The 13,412-nt window shown below is 62.7% G+C and overlaps 2 protein-coding genes across 3 annotated transcripts; one reads left to right on the top strand and one right to left on the bottom strand.

The window, feature by feature from the left end:
* Window positions 1-2,089: 2,089 nt before the first annotated feature.
* SFRP5 (secreted frizzled related protein 5) lies at window positions 2,090-4,270 on the top strand (the record flags this gene model as incomplete). The annotated part of the gene is made up of 3 exons (XM_082486028.1): window positions 2,090-2,621; window positions 3,427-3,504; window positions 3,930-4,270. The coding sequence occupies 3 exons, from the start codon at window positions 2,090-2,092 to the stop codon at window positions 4,268-4,270; spliced, it is 951 nt and encodes a 316-aa protein (XP_082342154.1).
* A 3,877-nt stretch (window positions 4,271-8,147) lies between these two features.
* On the bottom strand, window positions 8,148-12,831 carry ZFYVE27 (zinc finger FYVE-type containing 27; the record flags this gene model as incomplete). 2 transcript variants are annotated; one of them, XM_082486517.1, is made up of 12 exons in its annotated part: window positions 8,148-8,339; window positions 8,552-8,633; window positions 9,490-9,536; window positions 9,831-9,975; window positions 10,182-10,209; window positions 10,368-10,438; window positions 10,803-10,933; window positions 11,654-11,766; window positions 11,952-12,047; window positions 12,230-12,416; window positions 12,494-12,564; window positions 12,635-12,831. In XM_082486517.1, the coding sequence occupies 12 exons, from the start codon at window positions 12,829-12,831 to the stop codon at window positions 8,275-8,277; spliced, it is 1,233 nt and encodes a 410-aa protein (XP_082342643.1). In that variant the 3' UTR covers window positions 8,148-8,274. The 2 variants fall into 2 exon arrangements, with proteins under 2 accessions (XP_082342643.1, XP_082342644.1); XM_082486518.1 differs by lacking the exon at window positions 10,182-10,209 and having other exon boundaries at window positions 10,367-10,438.
* Window positions 12,832-13,412: the final 581 nt, after the last annotated feature.

Raw genomic sequence — 13,412 nt, 5'->3', positions numbered from 1 at the left:
TCCCCCCCTCACAGCTTGGGTAGGGAAGGGTTAAGGAAGCAACGGGGGTGCAGCAGGGACCCCCACAGAGCATAGGCAAGGCCTCAGCTCAGGGACAAGGCTGCCAGGACACCTGGCAGGGTGGGAGCAAGGGACGGACACCCCTCTCCTGGGGCCAGCCCTGCTCCCCCCAGCGTGGCCACGCTGCCAAGAGGTGACTCAGTGGCGCTAATGAAGGCATCATGACAGACAGGGGGGCCAGGCCAGCTGGAGGGAGCCCCTCACTCCCCCCTCTGCCCCCCGGCCCCTTCGCCTTTATCTGGTGGGGTGCCAGCCAGCGCAGGGTGCTTGTCACCCCCAGCACCTTCCCTGTGGGTGCTGGGGGCTGGAGTGGGCTGGGTGACAGGGTGGGCTGAGAGCCAGGAATCGGTCCATGGCCAGGAGCAGGATAGCACCAGCGCTGGTAGTGCCATGGGGACAGCCCCGGGACACTGCACACCGGCGGGGCAAGGTGTGCTTGGCATCCCGCACACTGGCAGCTCCATCCTGCACATGCAGCCTCCCTCTGCCTCCACCTCCCTGCTCTGGCTCCCAGGTCTCACCGGCCCCAGCCCAGCTCCCATGGTAATTAGCCGAGCTCCCCAGCTGCCCTGTCCCGGCCCATCCATCACGGATTAGTTATTTTCTACCACCATTTATCTCCAGGCAATCTCACTCCTCCTGTGACAGCCTGATGCCTCCAGCACCCTCCCTCCTGCTACCGGGCAGCCCCGATAAAGCGCCGCTCTATCTTATCGTGCTCCCCGGCAGTTACACATTAATGATGCCATCTCCGGGGCTTGGACAGGGCGGGAGGAACTCAGCCCACCCTCAGTCCGGCAGCGAGCATCCCTGGGCGATGCGGTGACAGGTGCTGCGCCCGGCACGGAAGGTATGGGGAGGGCAGGCAGGCTGCAGGCAAGCGCAGGGCATGCGGGTGAGGTTTCCAGCATGGCCCAAAAGCAGAGGTATCCCACTGGGGTTGGGGGGACAGTCCCTGCCCCCAGCCCGGGACAAAGGGCAGCCGCTATCACCTGCCTGCACCAGGCTGTTTGTTCTGTCGCCCATTAACGGAGCCGCCTTATCCGGCGGGCAGGAGCCAGAGGCAACCCAGAGCCCGCTGGCCAGGCAGAGGCATCGATCACGGGAAGGGGAGGGGGTGCCCCAGATAACCCCTGCAGACAAATGGGTTTCTAATGGGGTCTTGAGCCTTGCAGCCCCCTGGTCCAGCCTATCTCCAAGGGGATGGGGGAATGTGGCCCCAGCACTGCCCTCCCTCACCCCACTTGGGCTCCAGCTCTCCCCGTGCCCCAGGCACTGGCCATACCTGGGTGCAAGCCCTTTGCTGGGAGGTGTAACCCCAGCTATGCCTGTGCCCAGCAGACCATGGGCTGCCCAGGGTGCATGCCAGCAGGACCATCCATGAGGAATAAGGACCCTATGCCCATGACTTTGCCTTGGCACTGATGCCACACATGGCACCTGACACATAGGTGCCCCAGCTGCCCCCCAGTACCGTAGCATGAAGCATCTGGAGTGTCCTGCTCCTCCATTCCCTGCACATCAAACACCTGGCACATACCCCATGCAGCACAGGAGATGTTGGGGGGGCGTAGAGTAGTAACCAGGATCCCCTGTCCCATGCCAGGGCGCACCTTGGGGGTGCCAGGTGGCTGGTAGATAATGGGGGGCACCTTGTGCCCACAGCACATCCCCGTGGGGCAGGTGAGCCAGCCCTGCCAGAGGGCATCGCCCCCAGGGGCACATGGAGCCGTCGGGGGGGGGGGGGGGGGGGGGGGCGGGCTGCATGCAGGGGGCACCCAGGCGGCCACCCCGGGAGGGAGGGAGGGCTGGGGCAGTGGGGCGGCAGGGCAAGCTGGCGTGGGGCCGGGGGGCCAGCCCCGGGACGGGGCGGGGGTGGTTGGCCCGGCAGCCGGAGCAGATTGGCTGCCGGTGAAGCCTCCCCGGGCTCCTTAGAAAGGGCTGCGGGCGTGGGAGGCGCTAAGGGGAGCAGGCAGCGCTCCCGTCCCGCTGGGCAGGCACGGCCGGCGGCGGCAGGCGGGCAGCGGCGATGCCGCGGGCGGGCGGTCCCCCGGGGGGCCGGGGTACGGCGCTGCTGGCCCTGGCGCTGGCCCTGGCGGGGTCCCCGGGCGGCGGGCAGCACTACGACTACTACGGGTGGCAGCCCGAGAGCCTGCCCCACGGGCGCTTCTACGGGCGGGAGCCGCAGTGCCTCGACATCCCGCCCGACATGCAGCTCTGTCGCGACGTGGGCTACAAGCGCATGCGGCTGCCCAACCTGCTGGAGCACGAGACCATGGCCGAGGCCAAGCAGCAGGCCAGCAGCTGGGTGCCTCTGCTCGCCAAGCAGTGCCACACCGACACCCAACTCTTCCTCTGCTCCCTCTTCGCCCCAGTTTGCCTCGACCGGCCCGTCTACCCCTGCCGCTCCCTCTGCGAGGTGGTGCGCGACTCCTGTGCCCCCGTCATGGAGTCCTACGGCTTCCCCTGGCCCGAGATGCTGCACTGTGGCAAGTTCCCCTCCGACCACGAGCTCTGCATCGCCATCCAGTTCGGGAACAGCAAGGTCACCCCACCGCCAGGTAAGCAGGAAGGGCACTGCAATGGGATGGGGACGCACGCAGAGCACCTGCCAGCAGTATGTCCCCATGCAGCGGGGGACCTGCATGCAGGGTCCTCCTGCAGAGCCCCCACACCCCCATCTCTGCCCCCCTCAAAGCAGGGCCTGGGGCGCTGGCCAAGGACCCTCTGGCTGCAGCAGGGCACAAGTGGGAATAGTACCAGTGTCATCAGCTGCTGTGGCTGGGCACCCTTCGCTGCCCAGGGAGCAAAGCACCCTGGCCCCAGGGGACCCAGGCACCCAGCTGCATGCACAGAGCACAGAGGGAGAGCGGAGCAGCCACAGGAGCAGCACTGCGGGCGAACGCAGGATGAGGTGGGAGCTGCTGGGGGACCCATAGAGCTGCGTCCCTCTCCTCCTGCTGGGTCCCATCCCAGCAGCAAAGAGCATCATGCACTTGTAGTTACCAGCCCCACACTGCTGTCACAGGGTGGCTGTCCCCTCAGACAGGGGAGGGGACATCACCTGAAGGCAGCCCAGGGTCAGGATCAGGGCTGTTGACACCCTTCAAGCTGGGGCCACCCTTGCGGCTGCTGCTGTGCCCCCAAGCATCGGCAGCTGGACAGGGGTTGCCTCCATACCCCATCCCTCCTGGAGAGGTGCTGTGACACTGGCCAGTGAGGTGCTCTGTGCCCCCAGCATCACCCCGGCGCAGCTGCCCAGGGAGCAGGGGGGCTGCCGGGGCTCTCCCAGCATATCCCCACGGAGCTGGCCCAGGTGACAGGCACCAGCAGGGAGCTGTGACAGGGGCCGGTCTCTCACCACAGTGTCCAAGATCTGCACCCAGTGTGAGATGGAGCACAAGGCGGACGGCATGATGGAGCAGATGTGCTCCAGTGACTTTGGTGAGTGCTGGGGTCCCCTTCCTGGTCCCCCTGTCCTGGACAAGGGGCTGCCCTCCCCAGCTCTGATGGCCCAAGCGAGGATTGGCTGGAGGGCATGATTTTCCAGGGACAGCCCCATGGGACACCCCCAAGCCATTTCCTTGGACATGCATGGGATGGGTGCACCACGGGAGAAGACATTGGGGGGCAATAGGCAGAATGGGACATTTGGGAGGGTTACTGGGGGCCTCTGCTGAACCCCCCCACCAACAGCCCCTTCCTCTCCCCACACAGTAAATTCCCCAGAGACCCTTCTGGGTCCCATGACAGGGATGGGCTGCACCCTGTCCTGCACAGGTGCCTAGCCCAGACAGTCCCCCCCCAGCAGTGCCCTAGGGCCATTGTACCCCCCCCCCCCAACTGTGCCCCACGGCTGCCCTACCCAGTGGTGAAGATGCGCATCAAGGAGATGACGGAGGAGAACGGGGAGCGACGGCTGGTGGCTGCCCAGAAGAAGAAGGTGCTGAAGCTGGGCCCGCTCAAGCGCAAGGATACCAAGAAGATGGTGCTGCACATGAGGAACGCAGGCACCTGCCCCTGCCCTCAGCTCGACAGCCTCAGTGGCAGCTTCCTAGTAATGGGGCGCAAGGTGGGCGGCCGCCTGCTCCTCCTTGCCGTCTACCCCTGGCAGAAGCACAACAAGGAGATGAAGTTCGCCGTCAAGTTCATGTTCTCCTACCCCTGTCCCCTCTACCACCCCCTGCTCTATGGGGCTGGGCAGCACTAGGGCTCTGCCCACCCTGCCATGGGACTCCTGCACTGGCCTGACGCTGCACCCCTGGCATCCCTGGTTACACCCCAGGACCCTGCTCTGCTCCCCGCAGCCCCCTGACTGTGCCTCAGGACCCTGCTCTGCACCCCCAGGATTCCCAGCTGCATTCAAGGGAGCCTCGATCCGCAGCCAGGACCCCTGCCCCATCCCAAGAGCCCTGCTCTGCACCCCTGGGACCCCTGTTCTCCTCACAGGATCCCTGCCCACACCCAGGAGCTTAGGCTGCACCCAGGACCCTTACTCTGTTCTGCATGCTTGCAAGCCCTGATCTGCACCAGAGACCCTTGGCTACCCTCAAACCCTCTGCCCACCCCCCCAGGGACCCTTGCATGCACTTAGGATCCCTGCTTAGACCTCTCGGCTACATCTGAGACCCCTACCCTGTACCCCCTGCCCAGCTCCCTGATGACATGCCCCAGACCTTCAAATCCCTACTCCAGCCCACCGAAGCATTCCGTGCTCTCACCCCAGCCCTGGATTATCCTACATTCGCAGGGACCCACCCCAGCCAAAGCAGCTCTCTCCTGCTCCGCTGTCCCCCACAGTCTGCCCCCCTCAAGACCAAGTGCCCAGAGCAGCACGGCCCCTGCCTGGGCTCCCCCCACCCTTCCCATTCCACATGGCTCACTGAGGGGTGTCCCACCTCCAAGCCCCCCAGACCAGCCCTGCTGCATCCCTCGCACACCCCCCGGCCAAGACCCAGCCCAGGCACCCCTTGACCATCCACACCACAGTAAATTATGCCATCTCGGAGAAGCCTGTGTCCAGCTCCCTGTGGTTCATGGGCAACCGCCCCTTGGGGATCCCTCACGGACCCCAGGAAGGATGGGAGGGGACGTCAGGTCCTGCCCGCTGAGTGGGAGGACCCGAGGGAGCGGGGTCAACCTCAGCTCCGGCTTTAGCTCTGCTCCAGGCACCATGCCCAGAGCCTGAGGCTGGGCAGCCTGGCCAAGCTGAGGGATGGGGTTCCCAGTGGTCACAGGCATTGCTGGAGACTCAAGCGTTCCTGCTGCTTCAGGGAGCCTGGGAGGGTGGCGAGATCGGGGGGGGGGGGAACGGGGGGGACGGGACATGACAGGGGGAACCCCACGGCTGGGTCTGAGGGTGTTTGCCAGAGAGGTTTCTCCCTCCGTCATCCTTGGGGGACAGATCTGTAGGCTGGGAGTTAGCAGCGCGTGTGGGGAGCCTGGCACTGAGCATAGCAGGGGGCAGATCCTGGCCCAGGATCCCTGCCTCCATCCCTGGGCACCCCACCTGCACACCACCCAAAAGCCCTGTCTGCAGCTCCCAGACAGCCCTGCCCAGCCGCCAGACCTCCCACCCCACTACCTCCAACCCCGTCCCAAAAAGCACCCTGGGGACACCCATCTGCACCAGCCAGGAGCCCCCCAAGCAGCACTGGGACCCTCAGCCCGGCCCTTCCGATGGCAGCAGGGTGCTACCCCTCAGCTCGGCTCCCCCAGTCCCAGCAGGCAAGGGGGGCAGCCCACCCACCCCAGTCCCACTCCAGTCCTGTTTACCCATGCATTCTTGCGTCTGCCGGTCCTGCCGGGTGCGGGAGGCACGAAGGCGGCCACTGGGATATTTACCCAGCGCCTGGCTGCCCGACTCTGCGGCTTCTCACCGGAGCTGGCCCCACCACAGGGGAACCTCCCAGGACAAGAGGGGAATTGAGGCTGCAAGACATCTGCACCCACCCTCCTCCCAGCTGATGAGGCCACCAGGCACCTGCCCTGCGCCGGGGTGATCCCCCACTCCCTCTGCCCACCTTGGGCATAGCCTCAGCCCCACCAGGTGCTCCCCACCTCCCAGAGCCCCAAAGGGGCATCCTGCTGCAGCCAGGAGGGTGTGCCCCTGTCCCACAGCCAGCCAGGGACAGGGGGCAGCCAGCCCCTGCCATATCCTCGCAGCAGGGGCAAGCAGTCACTGCCCCCACCCTGGCCAATGTGGAAAAAAACTGGGGGAAAACACCAAGTATTGTTAGAAGGTATGTTCAGAGCGAGGCTGCTGAGCACAGTGCCACAGGAATAAACATCATCAATTATGTCATTTTACTGCAAGACTTAAAAGTGTGCAAATAAAACCCCATCGCCCACAGCTCAAGTTTATCTGTAGCCCTCTGTATTTTGCGTCATTAGCATCTTTCCAGGGAGTGTTTAGACATACATGGCCATTGCACTCATCGCTCCAAGTGTTTTCTCTAGAAAAACAAGTAACTTCTCTCTGCCTCCCACCATCAGCTGTCCAAGCTCTACAGCTCAACCCTCTCAGCCGCTCACAGACCAGTACTCACCCCACTGCAGGTACACCCTCACCCACAAACACGACTCCACGGCTCTTGGGGTGCTACACAGCTCCCTGCCCAATGTTACAGCTGCTCCACTGCCCCCAGTAACTGCTGAGCCCTCTGCATGCCAGCCCCACCTCCCCAGCCTCTGGAGCACACCCAGCACAACTCAGACACCCTCATCACTGCCAAGTCCAGCTTTTCCCCAAATTTCCATAGGGCACAGCTTGAGGAAGGGGTTTATGACCAACAGGGGGGCTCTGGCTGCCCCATGCAAGCTCCCATGCTGGTGGGGTGTACAATCAGCAGCAAGATCTGGGCCCCCAGTGCCTTCCCAGACTGGTGGGTGCCACAGCCCAGTGGGCACTGGGCAATACTAGCTTGAGAGCACCGGACCTCCACACACACACCCTGACCGGGGGGAGCTGCAGCTGGCTGGCAGGGACCCAGGCCATGGCCGTTCCCAGCTGCACAGCAGCCAGGGTCACATTCCTGGGATAGCTGGGAGCTTTGCTGTTCACACAGGGAAAGGTCACCCTTGTGCGCACAGGCAGCTGCCGGGACCACCGCCCAGGCAGGGCAGGGGAAGGAGCAGCCCCAGGGAGGCAGAGAGGAAGCCCATCAGCTCCTGCCAGAGCTGAGCTTCTCCCTGGCTCCATCCCAGCAGGATCCAGCCCTGGCACTGCCAAGGAGGGGCAGCCGCATGCAGCCCTGAGCAGGGGCAAACAAGGCCACAGGAGGACAGAAGATGGAAACTCCAGTAAGCAATGGGAACTGGTGGCAGAGACTTATCATTTCTCCATGACCACCTGCAGGAGAGCAGGACCAAGGCCACAGAGGTGCCGAGGTTACCTGGGCCTGGGACAGGTTTTGCTGGGGCAAGACAAGAGCCAGCTAAGGGTAAGAGATTTATTGGTCATTCTCTATGTACACTTATATATTAATCTGTATTAGAAAGCAGCAGTCGCTAAGTACACAGAGCAGCACCAACCCATGCCTCTTCTCACACTGCAGCTGGAGCTCAGGCCACACAGTCCAGCCCAAACTCACCCTCTCACCTCCTCTGCGCTACAGCCAAATATGGGGGGGAAAGACTAAACCTGCAGGCAGTGAGGCCCAGGAGCACAGGAGTGACTAGCAGGGTCTCAGTTGAGCCAGGACCAAAGACCACATCTCCTAGGGACACAAGTAGAGCTCTGACTTGATCCCAAAAATACAGTCACCTAGCACAGTGCTGGGAAAGGTAGGGACAGAGCCCTGAGGTTGTTCTGCTCCACCCAGGAGGTGGAGGTGGGACCACGAGTGGGAAGGATGGCTCCTCCATCACTGAGCCAGGCCACAGGGCCTGGGCAAGTACGTGGCAGGGTGCAGCGAGTGCCAGGGAGCACCAAGGGCTTGGGACAGCTGCCAGGGAGCAGCCGCAGGAATGGGGGCACATCTGCGGGCAACACTCCACCGCAGGGACCCAACTGACGCAGCAGATGCTGCGGGGCAAGAAGGGCTGGTCTGCCCCCAGCCTGGTGCTGGCAGGAGGAGCAGCGAGCGCAAGCGTCCTCTGGCAGGGGGACACCACTCTGGGAACCAAATAGCCCAGGGTCCCAGCGAGCAAGGGCAGGGCACCCGCTATCCCGGGTGTCAGGCAGTGCAGGACCCAGGAGCTGGCTGGTTTCAGTCACTTGATGAGCACCTGGTTGCACAGGGCACACACAAACACCGTCTCCCTCTGAGCTTCCGGGGCTGGAAAGGAAAGCAGGTGTCAGAGATGCTCCCCTTCCCCACCACATCACCCACCACAGGCTAGGGACCCCAGCCACGGAGCTGCTCCAAGAGCTGCAAACCCATCACTGCTCTGATCCAAGTCAGGCAGCACTGGGCAGGTCCTGCCAACCCTCCCCACCAGTGCTAGGGCAAACACCTGCAGCTCTGCCCTCCTCCACCTTTGCACTCACCAGTGGCTCCCATCACAGCCTTGGGGACTTTGAAGGAGCAACACCTGGAGCAGAAGCTGTTGCCACAGTTACTGCAGCTCCGCTGCGGAGAGAGATAGAGATGAGACACTACTCTGGGCACACTCCCAGGCCTCCCCAGCAAACTGCAGTGCCAGAGCACTGCTAACAGCATTCCCTGCTGAAGGGGAGTGGGTGCAAGCCCTGAGCCCCCACAGCAATAGCAGATGGGCCATCTGCCAATGACACCTGGACAAATTGCCCAGCCCCAACACTGGATCTGCATGCAAATATGCTCTAACATCACAGGCATCCTGTGCCCAGCCTAAGAAAGCACTGGGAACACAGTCTCCAGGAGGTTTAAGGACACTATCACTTCCTATGCTGTAACTCTGGAGGGAAGTAAGCTCCAGAGTCCCAGACATACATCAGGCTAACCCAGGAGGAAGGGGAGAAAGCCGCGAGTCTGAATAATAGGAAGCAGCAGGAAGACAGCAATGCAAGTCTGGAGGGGGCAAGAGAGACGTCCCTCCCAGAACTGCCCGGGGAACTGCACACAAAGCATTGTGCGCAGGGGCTCAGACAGAGGTGGCCTTTGCTCCTCTAGTTCCCACAAGCAGACCCAAGCTCTGCTTCACCAAGAAGCTCTTGGGCCATAAGAAATGAGCTAAACCAGGGTCCAGAGCAGGTGCCTTGTACACCAGCACACACAGGTTTGGCCTGAGGCAGCTTCCCAAAGAGCAAAAGGCACAAAAGCATGAGGGATCCCTGGCACCATTAGGCATGTGACAACACCCAGCACTTAGCTGAGGTCATCTGCTGCCGGGCCGTGACTGAGGCCAGCCACTCGAGCTGCCGGAGAAATGCATGTCTGGCTCACCCTAGCTAACACTTCTGCCCCAGGTGCAGGCAGCAAGCTGGGGCAGAAGCCAAAGACTCACCCTCTTCTTGAGCACAGAGAAGGTGGCTGCGCAGCCCGTGCAGCTCCCTGGAAGAAAGAGAGCAGAGGTCAGGCAGGGCTCTGCTGCCTGGGACCGCGAGAGTGGCACCCATGCCTGATGCCTCAGCTCAGAGACCACACTGCTGTACCCTCTCATCCCTGTCCTTCACAAGACAGCTGGGAACATCCTCCCCATGGACGGGGGAGGTCACTGGAGGTGTCAGCACAGCCCTAGCAAGCACAACACCACTCTGTCCACTCCCAGTTCAGTGGTCACCACTGGGAGCAGCACAGACCCTGCTCTGCTGAGCTCCCCCAAGCAGCACCCACTCCCAACCTTACCGAAGTTGTTGCTGGGGTAGCGCTTGCGCAGGCGCTCAGTCAGGCGTGACACCTTGCTGCGGATGACCTCATTTTTGCTCATAAAACCATTGTCCGGGATGCTGAGGTCAAAGTCTGCTGAGCACTGAGAGCTCTCGTCATCCTCCTGCAGAGAATAGAGCCAGCTCAGCACAGAGGGGTGGCTGGGAGCATGCTCAGGGGCGGCAGGGCAGCCCACCCCAGAGATGGGCACCCAACAAGCAGGATGCTCCACCCGGCATCAGCACAAGCCACCCACAAACCAGGCAAAAGTTACCAGCTCCAGCTGGGAAGAAATACCCCTGTTGCGCACCTTGGCATAGCAGTACTCACCATGACCAGCAGCTGGTTCTCCTTCTCCCGCAGCATAGGACAGAGAGGAGAGGCAGTACAGATGGAGTCAGAGGCACCCAGCCCCACACCCATCCTCCCCAAATGCCCAGCTTGCCTGCCAAGGCCCTTGCCCCTTCCCACCTCAGCTGCCCTGCACGCACAGCCCACTCCCACCAGCCTCAGACCTCAATAGCATCTTTGAACTCTTCATCAGGCTCTGCCTCCTCCGCCTCCTCCACACTGCCAGGGGTAAGGTCCTGCAAGAGATGAACTGAGCTAGTCCTGTACCCCTAGTACCCCCACCCTTGTCCAAAGTGGGCAGGCACGCTTCTGTAGTAGATTCCAGGACAAAGGACCAGCCCCCTGGCAGCTCCCCGAGAAGACACGAGTCTCAGAAGGTGGGGTGAGTCCCTGCCTCCCCAGGCTGAGTCCATACACATCGCAAAAGGACTGAGCCAAGCCCACAGTGCAGCAGGAAAATTGCCCAGGTACTTGGGAAGGGCTTCCAGCAAAGCTTGCAGCTGGAAGGAGCTTGTGGGTAAAGGGACACAGGCACAGTCAGACCAAAGGGCTGACACTGCAGCTCCCACCCCACAACTGCCAGCTCTGCCCCTATCTCACCTCTGTGCTGGTGGGTGTGGGGGTCCGATCTGGAGGGGCAGCAGCTGGCAGAGGTTCAGCAGGCTCTGGAGTGCTCTCAAGGGGTTTGTTGCCCACACACTGCTCGACAGAGGCCTTGAGCTCCATTATCACTGATAAGAGGGGAATACAGCTGGAGCAGGGTGGCACTTCCATTCTCCCAGCCCCACCACACAAAAGCTGGCTGCAAGAGCATATCTCCAGGGCTCAAGGTGGGACATTGGCACATACAACCTTCATCCATCAGGTACCCTGAGCCCTCTGCTCACACATCAAAGTTAGGGCAGCAAAGAACTGCCCACCATCTGCGCCAGCTCAGGATAGGGAACAGCAGAGGCCTTAGTCATAGCTCAGCCACACAGATCTCATCCATCTCTCCTCCAGCACGTGTGACAGAACAGAGAGTGCCTCCAGCTCTTCTCCCCTCTGACAGCACATTTTCAAGTCTGCGTCATACATTGCCACAGGCACCAAGAGTACTTCAAGTCCTGCAGAGCAGGGTCAAGAAGTGAGAGGGGTGGCAATGCTCATGCATTGCCAGGTCCCAGTTTGCTACAGCACAGAAGAGAGAAGGAAACAATACCCAGGCCAGGACGCACATCAGGAGAGCACCTCATCTCTCATATCTGAGCCTCACCACCCAACCTGGACTGCTGAACACCATCCCCAGGACATCGTTACCCTCTGGGGGATGTCAGGTCCCAGAGCAGAGCCTGACACAGGTCACAGGGCACACATAAGGGTGCTGGGAGAGGTCCAGGGCAGGATCCCTGGCTTCAGAGAGCCTTTCCCCAACACATCCCACACAGGTCACTTCCAGGGAAGTCTCTTACCTTGGTAGAACTGGGTGTTTCCCAGGAAGAGGGTGCTGTTGAGGATGGCCAAGACCCAGCAGAGGGGCAGCAGGTAAAGGACACAGACAGAGCCCAGCAATGCCCCATAAAACCTAGGAGGGAGCAGCAGGACACAGCAATCAAGACAGAGCAACTCAGGCCACAAGCACAAGCCCCATTCCTTTGCCTGGTCTTCCACCTGCTCTCTCTGAGTATTAAACACATGAAACACAGCTCCACAGGCCAACCCCTCTCCCCACTGAGCCCACTGCAGGGTACCCGACCCGGTATTACTCACTGGGAAGAAACGGTGGGGTTCTCCCAGTACAATACACGGTACACTGCTTCGCAGCTGCAGCACATCCCACTCAGGAACCCCTCCAGCTGGATGAGGCTGTGAATGAGACCTCACAGTCACAAGAAGGCCCCACAAACACACACCCTGGCTCCCCACACACTCATATGTTTTACGGCAGCCAGGCAGTCACAAACCCAGGCCCTCCACAGCCACAGAGAAGCCTTCCTGGCTGCAGAAGTCCCAGGAGCCCCACAACCAGGAGGGCTCCAGAAACTCACAAGCTCTTGACCTGGGTGATGGCCTCCTGCCGCGAGAGCTGCACCCTGCGCAGGTCCTCCCGCCGGACGCTGTGGTACCTCCTGCGTACCAGCTCCGGCTCCGAGGGCCGGGCCCGGCAGGTCTCCTGCAGGTAGCCCAGCAGAGCTGGCACCACGACCAACAGGGCCAGCACTGAGTACCAGGCAGCTGGAAGAAGTGGGACAGTGTCAGCCCGCGGGGTCCGGAAAGGGGACCAGCCCTGTCCCCCTTTCCCCTACACACACCTTGGCCGAGGGTGAGCAGGAGGAAGTTGAGGCCGAGGCAGACGAGGAGGGAGCACACGGGCCGCTGCCACCTACGGAAGGGAGGGAGGGGGTGAGGGACGTGATGCCCCGAGGACGCTCCCGGTCCCGGCCCGCACCTACCGCAGGAGGGAGCGGACGCCCTCGACGGCGTCCCGCAGCGGCTCCAAGTAGAGCTCCAGCCGCCGGTAGCTCCGCACCAGCTCCAGCAGGTCGAAGGCGGTAGCGGCCTTGGGCGGCGACGGCTCCAGAGGGGCCTCACCGCCCCCCACCGCCCCCTCGGGGCCGCCCGCCGCCCCGTCCCGCTCCACCGCCTGCATGACAGGCTGGGCCGGGAGAGCGGGACCGGAACAGGCCGGACCGAGCCCGCCACTGCCGCCGCCAAGCTCAGCCCTACGCTGCACCCCGCTTCCGGATAAGCGGCCAGGTGCGCCGTGACCTCACCGGCGGCGCTGGCACGCAGCCAATCAGAACAGCCGGACTAAGAAACACAGGCAGAAGCTCCGCCCCTGCGCGGGCAAAGGGGCGGAAGAGGCGGAAGAGGCGTCGGCGCCGGAAGCGGCGGGGGTTTGGCCCCGCTCGGCCCGGCCCTTGGCGGCCCGTCGGCGGCGGTGCCGGGGCTCGGGCCCGGGCCCGGGCCCGTGGGTGTGCTCGGGGTTCTGCCACCGGCCTGGGCGTGGGGCTCGATCCGACCTGGGGCCGGGAGTCGGGCATGGTGGGTCCAGTCTGGGGCCGGTCCTGATCTGGCTCAAATCCTAATCCAGGGCTCAGTCGCAGACTGGGTCTCAGCATGGCTGTACTGGGGCACTGTGGGTTTGTCCCCGCGGGCTCCATTGCTGGGCCGCCTCTCCATGGGGAGAGACCAGAGAGCAGCCCAGCAGCCCGTGGTCCCACTCCCTCC

The sequence above is a fragment of the Vanellus vanellus genome (assembly GCF_965231255.1).
Source record: "Vanellus vanellus genome assembly, chromosome: 7".
Lineage (NCBI taxonomy): Eukaryota > Metazoa > Chordata > Aves > Charadriiformes > Charadriidae > Vanellus > Vanellus vanellus.
This window is presented reverse-complemented; position numbering and strand designations above follow the sequence as displayed.